Source organism: Arctopsyche grandis, chromosome 10, assembly GCF_051622035.1.
Source record: "Arctopsyche grandis isolate Sample6627 chromosome 10, ASM5162203v2, whole genome shotgun sequence".
Lineage (NCBI taxonomy): Eukaryota > Metazoa > Arthropoda > Insecta > Trichoptera > Hydropsychidae > Arctopsyche > Arctopsyche grandis.
Genome location: NC_135364.1, coordinates 16,717,839 through 16,735,035, shown reverse-complemented (window position 1 = coordinate 16,735,035; position 17,197 = coordinate 16,717,839). Strand labels below are relative to the sequence as shown.

At 32.0% G+C, this 17,197-nt stretch overlaps 1 protein-coding gene across 7 annotated transcripts in view; it reads right to left on the bottom strand.

The window, feature by feature from the left end:
* RapGAP1 (Rap GTPase activating protein 1) overlaps positions 1-17,197 on the bottom strand; it is a 312,859-nt gene that overhangs the window by 75,748 nt on the left and 219,914 nt on the right. For 2 of the 7 annotated variants that reach the window (XM_077439962.1, XM_077439964.1), the window contains exon 2: positions 16,478-16,887. The exons of the other annotated variants lie outside the window; for them this stretch is intronic. In XM_077439962.1, coding sequence (XP_077296088.1) covers positions 16,478-16,540 — 63 coding nt within the window. In that variant the 5' untranslated portion in view covers positions 16,541-16,887. The remainder of the gene's footprint in view (positions 1-16,477; positions 16,888-17,197) is intronic. 7 annotated transcript variants of the gene reach the window in all.

The window sequence follows — 17,197 nt, the reverse complement described above, 5'->3', positions numbered from 1 at the left end:
GTTTTCGATCCTAGGCGGTCTGCGAAAAAAAATCAGGAGAGAAATAAGAGCAAACATACGAGAAATGCATAGATGTCTTTATTACACGTAGAAGAATAGGATTAGTCAAGCGGTGCAATGCAAAAAAAATGTACTGTAACGAATTCATATCAAAATTGGCCTAAATAAAAAATTAACACAATCCAAAAGAAATAAATTCCTATTTCGAACTTTCAATTTATATAAAAAATGTATGAATAAATTTATCGGTCGGTTATTTCCCATCTCGCACAGCTCCAGATGTGGTGATTGACGCGTTCGGCGAAAAGCTCACTTATAGCGGAAGTCACCTGAAAAATTAGAAAAAAAGCTTCGAGAAAATAAAAAAAAGCTCTTTTATATAATATAAACCATGTGTTCCGCGTTCAAACCGTGTCGCCTGAAATTTATTATTTGCAAATTACGACAGCTTTCCGGCGGAAAATTAGTTTTTCATTATGGAAAATGTATGTACATATGTATGTATGTAGGCCACACAATGGTTCAGTTCGATCCGCTAAATTATTTATACGAGTTTTGTCGTTTTATGTGCGCGCTCGCAAACCTTTCTTGATATCGATTCGATTGGTATTTAAACCTTCCAAGTAGGCCAAAAGTACATGCGTGTGTTTCATTATATGGATTTTATAACAAACCATGATATACACACAGAGTTTATAGATAGGTGTGCGTTTAATAACAGTCTCTGGAGCACACGATTACAATTAAGGTAATTACCTATAAAACGGTAGCCATTATACATATACATTGTGTCTTTATTTTTTAATTACGCGCTTCTTATTGGAAGGATTATATTATATTTTCAATTTTCAGATATAAATTTTACTTTTGTTCGAAAATTTAGTGGAGTGGATATTTCTAATAATTAAATTTTTAAAATAAATATTTACACTTATAAATTAACAAACACAAAAAAATATTATTATTTAATTGAATTCATACATCATTTTAGCATGAAAATTTCGATAGCATTTTTTTATGAATAATATTTATCATAATAATTGTTTGAGATATACATATATACATATGTACATATGTACATATATTACTAATTTTTACTTTTTTTCTTGCAGTACTCATATATGTACCTAAACGCTGTATCCAATGCACTCAAAGAATTATGGAACGCTATATTCTTGGCATACCAAGGTGACATAGGAAATGGAATACGTTGGTGAGAAGTATGACAAAGTAGTCTAGATATAGTGGAGAGTGAAGAAATTGAATGGCAATGGGAGGGTCACAAAGCTAGAAAAATGGACGAAAGAAGTGCTCGAATGGTACCCGTGAGAATGTAAAAGGATGCAAAGAAGACTACAAAGGAGAAGGTTCGATGAAATTAGAAAAATGATTGAGATGATATGGATGAGAGTTGCTCAAAATAAAACCTAACGGAGGCGTGTTGGAGAGGCCGTCATCCAGCAATGAATGGTGAATGGTTGTAGATGATGGTGATGATGATGATATATGATATATGATTTGCTTGTCGTGATTGGTTTCGGTCAGTCCGGATGACAAATTTTGAAACTCTATCTGGTGAGGACTTATGGAATTCATAACTTGAAAATCATAATCGAGAAAGAATATTACGAAATACAAAAACCTTGTAAACATAGGATGAATTCAAGACGATAAACGATATATAATAATAATAATTATTATTTTTAGTTGTTTGTGTATATATATGTTTTGTTTTTGTTATGTCTAATTTATTATTTTGTTTCTTGTCTTTTCTGTTATATTTTTGACCATTGTGGCGCATTAGGAATTCCTGTAATGCTACAACGGTCCAAACTTAAATAAATAAATAAATAAATAAATATCTAAACGATTTAATATACTATTTCAATACGAAAATTAAATAGTATACTAAGTTTGAAGGCTTTATAAAACTGTTTGTGAAAGGAATATTAACACAAATTATCCATGTGATAAAGGAAAACATCAAATCCAACATTTTTTTGTGAAATTGAAAAAACAATTAATTTTAGTTAGAATAAAAATTGAAACAAATATAATAAATACTAAATTAAATAAACTAAAATAGTTTGATATTCAATTTACGTCACGACAAACATATTGCAAAATTGCCTTTAAAATATTTCAAAATCTAAAAAGAAAACATCACAGCATCCTGTGTACAGTTTTATATAATAAAATGGAACGGAAAAAAGCAAAGTTATAGCATAGAAAACCGTATATCTCGGCGGAACCAATGCGAACAGGTTCTCCTTAGATGTGTAAGTAGCATTCTCATAAAAGTGGAACGAGAGCCGTTGGCAAAAGTTGGCGAACTACAAAACTTCCCAAATGTTCCGCTCAATGCAGAATGCAATTTTGTACAGAAAAATGCATTCTCGAATTCTCAGAAAATAAGGCCATACACCGTACGATACACAGAACTGATTTCTCAGATCGAATACAAACGAAACACCTGAACGATTTACTGCACATACGTATACATCACACATACGATGTGACCTAGAAATTGTGATTCGATTCTCGAACGGTCAGAGACGTGCACATCAAAGGCATACGCCCCAAGGGACTCGTTTACAAGGGCGGCAACTGATTCATACCACATTGAATGTACATACACTGTATTCTGATTGAGTCGAATGTTCCAGATACGTGAAACGCGTTTTGTAATGATATTGTTACATTGAATTTTGTTCGGTAAATAAATAAACTTTGGCCAATCGTGTTATTTCAGCAATGCTGTCGAAATCAATAACCCGAGCAATTTGATATGAGGAATTCGCAATTTATTGATCAAGCTACATACGCATATTCTGTGTGCATTGAAAAAACTTCAGCTTTGTCAGTCGGTGTTCAAGCTTGATTAATTAAATTGATGCATTAACCTGATATGGTTAGATTGCACTCGAACGCACCCTTGTAACTTGTTAATTACTTACTTATGTGTATCTTTTTGTCTTTGAAATGTGGCGAATTTAATCAGAGTTATTAATAAATATAATTAATCCATGAAAAGTAAGAATATGCTAACGAAGGAAAAATAATTGAATAACTCGACGCGTTCACATTTTTTCATTAATCATTTCGCTTTTATAGCTACATATTGTACATTTTTCAAAGCATGAGAAATATACGCACAATAGAGTCAAGGTTTGCAGAAAATGTTAAATGATTATAATTTACGAGAAAAATAAGATTAATCGTTTATATAATTTGTATCATTTATAATATACATATATGTACATATGTATGAATGCAGGCTTGGTTATAAAAGGACAATATTTACATTTTGTATTTACATATTCAAAATACATACCTATGTACATACCAAAATTTTAAATTTTAAAATAAAATGAAAGTGTAATATGTACATACATATATATAAGGAAGTAAATATTATATATAAAAAACATATCCATATACTTCATATTTAAGAAATACCTAAAATAAGATAAATTTTGATTAATAATTAATTTTTACATTACTATAGGTATATATATATATATATATATATATATATATATATATATATATATATATATATATATATAAATATATATATATATATATATATATATATATATATATATATATATATATATATATATATATATATATATATATATATATATGTATATATTTTTTACAAATAATCTAGTTATGTACATATTTTAGAAATGGGAAAAAATAATTATCACTTGAGCAGTCGTGTTGCACGCTTTGACCCTATTTTGAATCACTGATTTTTCGGAACTAATGACATTTTTATAATTAAAATTCAAACCCCCAGAAATTTAATAAAAATGATTGAAACTAATTTTACATCAGTCACATTTTTAAAAACCAAGTCATAAATATTATTATATTTGATCGTAACTGCCTGTTTGACGATACACAAACCTATAAATTAAACATGCTATTAATCAAAACACAGCCAGAAGTTTTTAAGTGACACTTCAACATACTAATGATCGGTATAAGTTTACTATTAGTTCATATTTTCGTAGCATATTCGAGCATGTTTATCAACACTTCGTTTGAATCGAAACCGTTTTAAAATTAGTTCTTCATCGAAAAGATTGATGGATCACGGTTAATCACTTCTCGTACACGGCACGCTCTCATCTAACCTCTCGAGTGATGGATCACCTGGTCTTCGGTAGATGTCGTAATTAACAGAACCGTTTCCAAACGACAGTCAAAAGGTCAAAATCGAACGTCAATCATATTATACTCTCAACCTTTCATCGTACAATATTTTCTGGGAATATATACAATGTCGATTATTGAAAATTCAGCTTTGCGAGATTTTGATTGAATTGTGAGGATATGTACTTACATTTTTAAGAAAGTAAATATAATAAAAATATATACCAATATCTATGAAATTATAAATAAATTTGTTGAATTGAGAAGCAACTTAACTAACCGAAACTGTATGTGAAATTTAAAAAATCCAATAACGTAATCAGTAATAATGTATTCATGACAATAAAAAATAATCAGTGTAATTAAAACCATTCGTGTATGTATGTACATCGCATTTAATTAATTTTTCGCTGAATCGTAAACCTGAAATGTTATTGTTGGTTCTTGTTAATTAAGCGACTGTTGCTTTTTGTTTTTAACTTCATGGGTAAAATTTAACTCTCCGTTGGATCCACTTTACCGCTAGATTGGTGAGTCGAGTTTATAATACGACGCCCAACAATTGACTCGATTTATTAAACGAGTTCAATTGAAATGACGATAATAATGTTACGCAAAGCGTTAAATGGTATAATGGATGTGACATGAAAGCACAGATCTATCCCGAAATACGAAGGATAAAATTTTTCCTTAAACAAACGGTGAACGGTAATGTCGAAATTTCAACACAGCGATTATATTTAATGTAGAGTCATCGATCTTGAAGAATATCACCAGAAGATAAATGATACGAGACACATTTTTCCAAACAATACAACACTCCTACGCATCTGATGCACACGCAAAGGAATTCGTTGCGACATGAAAACGACAATAAAAAAATTATGAACATTTCCTAAATGATATGCCCGTGTGTGATTGTCAGAAGATTTGATTGACAGCGTGCTTTACAATGCATATAAATATAATTTTTATTAGGAAAACTCTAGAGGAATTTTTAGCATAAAAAGAACGAAAAAACAGGAGAGAAAAGCGAGTGTCGGTTAAAAGCGTACGACGCTTTATGTAAAATAAAGCGAGCGGAAAAAAGTTTCAAGAAAATTCATTTAAGTTAAATCACAAAGGGACTTCATTTGAAAATATTATTTTGTTCCCATTCGGAAACACTATAAAAGTACCGAATTTTACCAAAAGAAAGAATACTTGTAGTTAAAATGCGTTGAGCACAAAAGATTGAACCAATTATGTGAAAAATCCAGTAAATGATTTCAGCATAACAATTTGAAGCAAGAATTAAATAAAATAACATTCTAAAATATAAACATTCATATAATATAAATAATTTTAAATTACAAAAATCTGTGAAATTTTAATTAAAACCTTAGAAATTTTAATTTTAATTTAATTTACTTTTCACAACCACAAATAACATACTTAATTATTATATCACGTGAAATTATTCACCCTTGCTCTAAATTAAAATTAATAACATCAAATTAATTAAAACGACAACAAATATCAATTGACTAAAATTGACACCAATGCGTCACTTCAATACGTACGAAATTAAATTCACAACGTAATAGCAATTATTCAAATTAAAATTTTGCACCATGAATTATTATGTAAAATATATTTAAATTCAATTTTAAAATCAAAAAGACGACACAAACCAACAAGCCGAATCACTTTCACTCTCACAAAACATATTCGACGGTTGAGCAACAATATCGCTCGTAACATTGTACGAATTGAAACAATACATCATTTATATAATCGAATTTTATTATTTTTTCGACGATTAATCACACGAACATTTTCAATATCGGACTAGCGGGATAAAATTAATATTCGACGGCAAATTTATGATTCCGACTCCCCACCGATCGTAAATCGGACGGGTATAAACCGCGATAATCCTCATTTTTATCGAGAGTGGAGATGAAACGTCATCTAGAAATTGAGTCACAGGCTTGTATCTAGGGTTGGGCCTCATTCAGAGGCACTCCTAGTCCTTCGCACAGATAAATGAACGGTGATCGTTAACGTTCAAAATGCATATATTCATGAGCAGCGTAACACGACCCCCCCATTTACGGGATTTTCACGTGAAAACAAACGGCGGATCAATGCAAATCTGACCATCCAACATAATTAACGTTAAAACCCTTAAAATGCCGTGCGATATGCTAATTCAAACCACGGTTCACTTTTATTACAAAACAGCTCAAAAATAATAATGAAAAACAAGGCCTGTATGTACAACCATATTGTTAACAGACAACACTGTAACAATGGTACTAAAAATAAAATAACATTTACATTATAATATACAGGATTGTGCACAGCCGATGATCGGATGATACGACAGTACGAGAATTTTAATGACACATTGTCTAAGGAAATAAACAAATAAAATAAATAAAGTATAGTGTATGTGCATCGTCGTTTTAAATATGCATAGAGTGCATTGTATGCACTATACGACAGTTTTAATCGATTGCAATAAGAACGAACGTATTATAATAATATACATACGTAACGCTTAGATAACACAATACGGGGTGTGGCTCAAGTATTATCATCAACGCACTGAACCAGCGATATTCAAGCAATTCAAGTCTATATTCCATGGTTGGAAAGTACATAAGTAATGATAAATTACCATTCGAATTATTCATGATTTATTACATAATTATAATGAAAATTTATGATTTATGTTTTTTGTTTTAACTATTGAAATACTTAATTGACAGTCCTTATTTATTAAGCAATATCCTATTCCAATGTTCAATCCAAATACTTCGGTAATCTTCATTATTTCACATTAATCCCTATTCTACCAACTATTTCTGTATTTCTTTTTTATATACATACTAGATTCTGCTCTTCTTTTGACAATATTCCCTCTCATATTTTTGTTCCTTTTCTTTCTTTTAATTTCTATTATACACATAAGTACATCTCATATCTACCACTATTCAATGCTTTTAATTTATTTTGAGAAACTTTTTCGTATCAATGTTATGTATGTTATGTAAGTTGTTATGCTGTTTGTTCATGTTTTTAAAAAATAAATAAAACAATTATTAGTTAAAAAACATAAAATACATACATATATAAAAATTTTTGCTCAAAACACACACTTACTTATCAGATTTTACTTAGAGTTTAAACATCCTGATAGTCTGGGATAAATATCTGTCATTGTTCAAAATGGATGGTAGGACTTTAAATTTTTCGGCTCTGAATCTTAAAAAAATGTTGAAATACACTGAAGTGCAACACTTCTATAGTCGAATGCACTTTGCTCGTTTGGATTAAACGTTAATTTATCGCTTCAACACGTTTCGTGTCTGGTTTGGATTAAGAAACGCGATACGCCTCACACTTCGCACACCACACGTGGATGTATAACTTTTGCAAATTGTAATTTGCCAAACTTCATTGTTGCCGCACGCGGTCCTAAAGGATTATCCCCATTTTTTCATGATATTTCATTAAAAATAAAATCTATTCTTGTTCGAGTTTTTAATATAACAAACAGGTCCGGTGGGAAATGAGCCTATTGAACATCCGTTCAGTACGCAACGTCCATCGGGGCAAACAGAACCTTTATGAAAAAAGGGAACAATTTCCACGAGCGCCATTGTTGCCGCTTTGGAACAATGGGCGTGAAGAAAACGTGCGAAAAAAAATCATTCCGATAAAACAGCCGTTATCCGACAAAAGCCCTGTTTTTTTCCTGTACATATACTAGCATTATTATATTTTTTTTTTTAGATTTTTCTACGACTTGGAAATGTTAACGATGTACGATTAAACCTTTGCACTCATACCTCGTGAAAATTTAATAGCCAAACTTATCAGTGAGAACTCATCCATCTACATATACCCAGATATTATATTAGCAAACTTTTATCATACACTCTATTTACCTACATATAGTAGGCGTAGCGTGATTTAAATTCTATACGTATCTATATATTTTATTTGAATACATTACACTCATATATCATACAATTTCAAATAAACCTGATACAATACATAAGTGGGAGGTTTTGAAATTTTATTCTTAATAATTCAGCATAAAAATATCTGATGACTATATGTGACACAATTAATGTCAATCCGAATAAATTAGCACCGTATTAGAAGCGTCTGCGTAGTCTCAATATTTAGGCGTGTACAGCTTCTGCTCTAAAACTATTTTTTTCCATAAATAAATACACACGAAATTCAATTCAACTTTTACTATTATTTCTAGAACAGAATTTCTTAAACACTTTTATTATCATCGAACAGCTTGCGATATCGAATTGGAACGGTTTATCAACAACAGGTAGGTCCATAGTTGCTACGCGCCGTTGCCGAAACACAATTAAATTACGAATGAATGAAAATGATGCAAAAGCAATTAATCTACTCGATAATACTATTGTTCTGTCAATGGAAAATAAAACGTTAACGATATTTCACCGATGTGTATTTTGTTTTCTACTTTTTTCTCAGTTTCAATTTATAGGCGCTTTGAAATCGCAAATGCGGTCGATAAAATTGCATGTAATCTATGTATATTTTACATATAAAATTTATATTTTAACAATCGTACAAATTCGACGACTCATAATTCAAACACATGTCTAGATCTATCGCAGAAAAATATATGTATGATAGATCAGACTAAACACGTTTTGGGTTTGATGAAATTTTTATGAGAACAATCATAAATCCATTAGTTTAAGTAATATAGAAAAAATATTTTCACCTTGAAATACGAAATTAATATTGATTACCTCGTAATAAATCGAAAGATAAAAGCATTTTGTATCAAATTGTACTTTAATGAAAAAATATCCAACGATCTTGGATGTACGTACCTATGTACATATAATACATGTGCATAAAAAGATATCCATAACATTTAAAAAAGCTTATAATTTCAATGGAGTTCTGGAATATTAATTAATTAATAACATATAAAATTCATATAAATAGATTCTATTCTTCTTTTTTAAATTTCAGATCGCTTTTACGATCAAATTATCAAAAATTCATTCGCCTGTAATAATTCCTAAAATAACCATAAAATTTATACAAAAAATTGCAACAATTATACAATATCAAATTGCTTATTATATACAGCTTGAGAACGTTTTTATTAAAACAAAGTATCATCGCTGACAGGTTGGCCAAGCGATATTCAATTAGATTAAAATATTATATAATATTTTATTGGAAGCGATTGGACACATCCAGGGAATTCAATCGTACATTTGCCACATACTAATCTTAATTGCTTGATCTCGAATATTTTAAATTCGGAACCGCTCGGACAAACTGCGCCTCCTTGACGATCATTTGTAAGGTCGGAACGAGGTTAAAATTGCGACCTCGCAAAGGATACCTATATAAATATAAAGGGTCGACCCTTATTCACGCAAATGCGAAGGACTTATCGTCAAATCGAAGGGTAAAAGCATATACATACATATGTATCTTTAAACATGCGCTTTTGTTCAACGAGAGATGCACACTTCCTGGATACAAATACATAAATCCCAACGGTATTTACATTTCCATTCTTTGTGTATTGTGCAATTTTATGACCTTATATTATATGCATTATTATAACGCTATAACCATAGGGGATAGGACCTTGTCATAGAACAAGTGTTTATGTCTACAATGATAATTTTATATGCGGAAATATACTTTTTTTTTCATAATGAAACTAAAGCGGAAGTAGTTTCATAATTAACAAAGGACACTGCTGTGGGAATTCATTAAATAAAACATTAAAAAATATATTAAAACGTGCTATAATCGTACAAAATCATTATCGTTTTATTTAAGCACACTTCCGCATAATTATTGTATAACAAATATAAATGTTTATTATGCGAAATCAACCAATTTCGGAACACAGTGATGGATTAGTGCGATACTGCAATAAATAAATCTATACATTTCACCTAATATTACAAGTAACACCCAAGATAAATTTATTACGCTCGCGATATAACAAATTATCAGCACAATTGCGATACTAAATTCAACCAAAACAATGTTCCTTTATTACAATATACACCGCAAAAACCGAAGTATTGCTGAGTTTTCACTCCGCGGCGGAGATAAATCAACGAGTGCGTGAAAGAAATGAGGAAAAGCGCGTATCCTGAAATATAAATTTTCCGCGAGAGCGTGGAAAATATCTCTCGGCCTTGGATTAACGAAAACAATACGCACATAACACTTATAATATTACATACATACGTATATATAATAATACATTTCGTAACAAAGTGTATTTATACTATGTATTCTTTTCGAGCAGACATTTCGTATGCAAAACGACCAGTCTCCATACACTTCTGCGCATTTCTAAAAACGCTACAGCAATATTGGAAAGCTAAATTATAAATACATATATGTATATATGTACATATGTGTCGCATGTATTTCCGCTTCCTCGATACATAAAGACCATACAAAATATATTCAGACGCATTGCAAAAAAAATGCGGCAATAATATAATATGGCATTAAAAACACGCACTTCATATCTAGTTAACGGGAAAATACCGCTTTTTCGGTAAAATAAAATATATTGATTGCATAGTAAATGCCACAGAAGAGGTTAAAGGACTGCCATACACGTCGGAATTTGTCAAATATATGAATCCATAGACGTTCATTTTAACGTTTATATACAAACATTATGCAAAACGGTTACGATACGAAGTAAAGGACTTCTATTATATTTTCAATTAGAAAAGGTTTATATAATTTTGGAATAAATAACTTAAAATTATATCAATTTAAAATATATAGTGTTATATTTTGTAGTATATATGAAACAGATGATGTATTATTTGAAATCAAATTTTTTTCAAGACAAATGCCAGTCGTAATCTATTAAATAAATATAGTTTGTGTGAGACAAGGATCCAAAAAAAATTTCCAGATATTATAATCATAGTTTAGTGTAATCAAAGTGACATAAACGGGAACGACTGTGCGCGATCAACAAGAGAAATTGTTAGGCCGAAGCGTGATAGCAAAATGCACTTAATGTCGACTAATTCACGCTAACCCATACAATTAGTTTGATTTATTACAGTCAATTTCACAACATACATACAAATCGACGCGTAACACACATTCGAATACATTAAAATTTATCGATTGCGACAAACGTGTTAACGAAACTTGTCAAACCTAGGTCAAATGTGAATCTTCGCAAGTCGATATGTAACACGTTACATCAGTCGAACTACGCCAATGTCAGATAAGCCCACATCCGATTGTTGCGTGTCGAATGACGATTACAAAATGCGTCCTTGCCGAACGACCTCTGGCTTCGAAAAATAGCCGGTCTACGGGATGAAAAGGTTTTGCATGAATAATAATCAACGAACACGATCAGCCGTTAAAAAATCTACTGACAACAGACACGAAACTCGATATCGCAGTAAGAAATTACATACATAGGCGTTAACCCTTTCATTGTTGGGCGGGGTCAATAGCCTCATAGCGACGAGATTACACACGCTATACTATGACTGCCTAAGTATCCAGGGGTAATTAATCATCAACATTCAACCCGGTCAAATTGATGTAAATTTAGCCGTGATATCATCGGTCCACATTCAGACTGAAGTTACTGGACACCGATTATAGTGCCGAAACTCTCATCTTGAATATATAAGCTATTTAGAAAATATATAATTTAGAAAGATCACACTTTATAATCCCAAAAAGTTAAAACACAGCCAACTGGTCAAAATTCAAACGAGGTAATCTCTACACAGTCGAGAAAATTTGAAAACAATTCATTCAGAGATAATAATATTTGTGATACAATTTCGAAGACTGACTCTATGATGCATATATGCATTCAGAATGTATTATATTATATCATATGTAAAGTTTATAAAAGAAGATCTAAGTTTAAAATAGAGAAAACTTTAACGACTCCGATTCCGCCAAAATAGACCAAAATCAACCAATTTGACAGCCCTAGTTTATAACAAACTTCAATATGAGCCTAATATATTCACAAAATAAGAATGATATAAAAATTCAACTAATTTCTGATCAAGAATTAATTTACATACAAACAAGTTCTCCAACAATTTGTTTTTTCTTATTGATTTTTAATTCAATCTAAAGTCCATTGACAAAATTTTACAAATGAAAGTTATGATATATGATTGATTTTGGATTTAAATAATATTTTTAAGCAATTTGAAATTGAAACTAACCAAGATATATTATAGTTATTGTTTCCAGAATATATATTAAGATATATTTGAGGAGTATACACCCTATTAAAGGTGTAAACCGTAGTACAAAACACATATAAGGATTTATGCTAGGAGTAATTGCAATGTGAGATTTATGGATCTGCAAATGGTTGCAATAACCGTTTGAGTGACATTGATGAGGATTATACGCGTAGGTACATTTATAGAAAAGCGAAAGGTTAATAAAAACCTTCACGTAAAAATATTTACGGATAATTAATACTCTTATTATTTTTTACAGTCGTGCGTTATTGTATAGCTGACCCTATTAAATTGTAATTTGATTCACAAATATAATTAGACATTGAGACAGTAAATACATATGTCCTGTTCTCGAAAAAGTTTATTTTAGCGAAAATCAATATACCAAAAATATATCCTAACTTTTAGTAAAATATTTGAAAATATCTGCACTCGATATTTCATATGCAAACTATCAACGTATGTACACATGTATGTACATTCGATCGATTCGCCAGAAATAAATTCAATAAGACCTGAAATTTCACTGAAATATATCTATCGAACACGTAAATATAAATATCGCATGGTAACGTAAACGTTTCGATTTATTATATTTCCGAAGCATCCATCTAACGGACGAGAGAGACTCTCTCTCCGACTTTGCGGCTGGCTTTCCGCCAACGCAAGATCGTGTCAGAAATTCTTCGCATAGGCACGCGGACCACCGAGTAAATTACGCATCCAGAAGGGTAAAAAGATTGGCTTACAGATCCCATGACCTCGTCAACCCTTTTTCGAAATTGCTCAGTCTGCGAAAAAGTCTTAAATCTCAAACACCAAAGTGGCGGTACATCTTCATACTGGCTCGCAGAATATACAAGCCTTTGGGAAATCGTAAATATTTCATAAATACAAATAAATTTCACGAATAACTCTAACGGTATCTATATTTAGATGGTATAGCGTGTGTGGATCCTAAAAAGTTTCGTAAAAATTGCGCACATGTAAGTCCATTTTTTACTTTTGAAAATTATTATCGATGCGACGATTAGAGTAATGCGTAAGAACGATCTTTATGGATGGGTACGTGACCAGATTACAATTGTGGGTTTGATTCGGACGCTTTTTAAATTTTTTTCGTTCGTCAGCGAAAACAGTCCGAAAAATAAAAAATACAACAAACAAACAGTCAGTTCGATGTTTCTATCGAATTAATGTATTTTTCGCCGAAAGCCACACAAAGTGTACCGTTCGGAATTCTAAGTATGGGTCTCGCCGCAACGTTATTTCGTTTTTATCGATCAATGCATATACCTACATATTATATTTTGTTACACCTGTGCAAATTTATCGTGATTGTAGCGAAATCGACAGCGGCGATTGCAAATTTAAATAAAAAACAAAATGCAAATTAAATAATGAAAAGTCAAAGTGGAATAAAAAAATCGTACTACTGAGTCGCGTCGTGAAGAATTAAAGTGAAAATGTAAGAAATTTTTAATGTTTTTTTTTTCAACACGGAACGTTTGAGATTGCTAATTTAGTAAAGAAAAAATCAGTCAGCGATAAAAAGTATTCTAGTGAAAGCGAAGCGATATTAAAGAAAAGTTTTTACAAGGTGACATTATCGAAATGACAAGTTTTTATCAAAAAAAAAAAACTTAAAATGAACAATACTGCATTAGTAAACGATGCAGAAATAGAGAAAATAACTTTCATGATAATTAATTTGCAATAAGATGAAAATAATCATAAAACTAATCACTCACATTTCCAACAAATTTTATGTATTCCGACGTAATACGTACATATTCGTAATTCAAATATCAAGTTGATATGATTTTTAAGAATCGTATTGATCTGCATCGGCATCTTAATACATACACATACTTAATAAATATAATAAAACCACAACGAACAAACTGAAGTAGCTTTACTGTGTACTACATACATACATAAGATAATAATAATAATATATAGTAACTAATGTAAAATCTCCGATGTATGCATAATATGTAGTTCCATAAAGATTGAAACCTGCCCTGGCATAAACAGTGAACGTAACAGAAACGCATTAAATAAAGCTCACTCTTCGTGAGAAACACTCGAGAGGATTTCTCCTCGAAAGGAGCCTGGACAACTTTGGAACCAGACGCTTAAAAGGTCATTCTCTGCTAGGACGAGGTTAAATAGTGAAGGAATAAAATCACAAAACATCACTAAGTCCAGTAGTTATGACCAATTATAACCAAGACGTGATCATGAAAACATACAAAGATACAACCAAATTAATCATCATACATACATTAATTATTTTTAGGTAGCTTAGAATCTTTTGTTATGACTCTAAATTCACATAAAATTCATGTAGACACATGAGCCGCTATATTTGTAAGTGGCATTAGTCCACTTTTCTTCATTTCAAGAAAAATCGCCCAAAACATTAAATATAATGTTTTGCGTTTTACAATATTTAAAAATAATAGTTGCTTGTAATAAGTTTATTCTGCTTATCCGAGATTTTGGACATATCGAATTAAAAGTACATAGTTATAACAATTTGTGAATTGAGTCAAACTGAAATAGTGTTTTTGGAACTGAAAATCGGACTACCGCCACTTTCAAATATAGCGGTTCATGTACACACATTCATAAATATTTTAACATTGCTTAAAGTGAGAATCTCAAAACTTTTTTTTAGTAATATGAACCGCAAAACGTATATGCTAAGGCGCAAACACAGAATTGTACGGCACGGTATGCCTAGGAAGACTCCAACTATGAATGGACGTGTCTTATGTGATTGTTAGTTCGTAAATTCTTATTATTTTCACAAGTTTCTCCTACATTTCTTCAAATATGGGAATCACCGCTATTGATCACCGTCAATACAAGGAAAATATATCACCGAAAACACTCCAGGGGCAATATTTTGGCCTTATTTTTAAGTGAGAACGTGTTTTATTTTTAGGTGAGAATATTTTTCTAAAGTACTACATATTTTATATAGATTCATATGTATAGAGAATCATCATCATCATCTACAGACATTCACCATCCACTGCTGGATGAAGTATTATCCAATACGCTTCCACTCGTCTCCGTTTTGCGCAACTCTCATCCATCTCACCCCACACATTTTCCTAATTTAGTCCACCCATTTTCCCTGCAGTCATCCTTTTACCCTTTTGCATTCTTTCGGGTACCATTATTGCACTTTTCTGTACACCTTTTGTCCATTCTTCTAGCCACTTGGCCTACCCATTGCCATTTCAATCTCTTCACTCTATCCACTATTTCCAATACCCTCGTCATACTTCTCACCCACCTATTCCGTTTCCTATCTTTCCTTGTTATTCCAAACATACAGCATTTCATACTTCTTTGAGTGCATTGGACTTTGTGTAGCAACTTAGCGTTCAACGTCCAAGTAATGTATAGAAAATACACCAACAAATATGAAAATTATGCATCATATACGATGGGCTTAACAAAATTTATGCTATATAATTTTTGATAAATCTAAATGAGTGCTTTATGATATCAGAGCAATTGGCATACTGCCTTTGGCGCTCAACCGATGTACATATATACTTCTTAAGTTCATGAGAGTTGAAAGCCTTGAAAAAATATATTTATTGTAAGCAACATCGGTATTTTTATAACTATAAAAAAATGACACATTTGTCTTATAGGTATTCTGAAAATCAAGGCGTGCTTCATTGCTGCGACGAAATTCAAGTTCTTCGGGCTCTTCAGATATTCCTTATCCCAAGATTTTCATATTTACCCACCTAAGAATAATTCACCCGTGTTCCGAGACCTTTTTGGTAAATACTTAGGGGTTGCATTTTAGATTGATCACCACGTAGCAGACGCCTCTTAAGCATATTTAAAGGGTTGAATACAAAAGTTTAGGCAAAGCCGACTAGTTATGTACATATGTTTCCAAATTGCATCAAACTTAAGCATTTTGTGGTCTAATCCGAATAGCTCTCAGGGGTTACATTATAGTTGGATCACAGCTTGATGTATACCTCTTTAGAATTGTCGATGCTGGCTCTGACACCGGGCAGCTCCCGCCACCTGAGCACCCCCATGACGGCCTGGCGCACCCAGCCCCTCTGCACGCCGCCCCCAGTGGAGGCTGCGCCCCCGGGCCCCAGCACGTCCCTCAGCACGACGGCTCTGCACACAGCATCCGACCCCGCCGAAGCGGCCCTCCTACCAAACAGTCCTCCCGCGCCTCTCTCCGCACAACTCCTCTGCTTTATCAGCGGAATCTTGGAAGCCGGAGAGTCACTCTGACGCACGGGGGCGAATTATACCCCCCACTCACTCACGAAAACACCCCAAACTTACGCGGCTCATACTATAAAGTTCATATAGTTTATAACTTATCTATTTTTAGTTCATGCACCTTCGACGCGATCTAATTAAATTTCACCTGAAAACAATCGACATTCAATTCGTACGGTCGTGCAAACATGTATGATCACAATACTATATGCACATTCATCATAAGTTCAGATATTTGATCAGAAAAATATAGTAATGTTATTGTTATCGCGACAGTAGGTATATCTTTTCTCCGAAAACAAAACATTCGGAGCTGTCAAACGTAAAATATGTTAACAGACATTTTTGCACGACCCTAATCCGCAATCGAACACACTTCTGCCAAAAGTCAAGGTCTACGCACAGACTTTGCGACTTCCACAAATCGGCACGACGATTCTAAACACGCAGAGACAGAA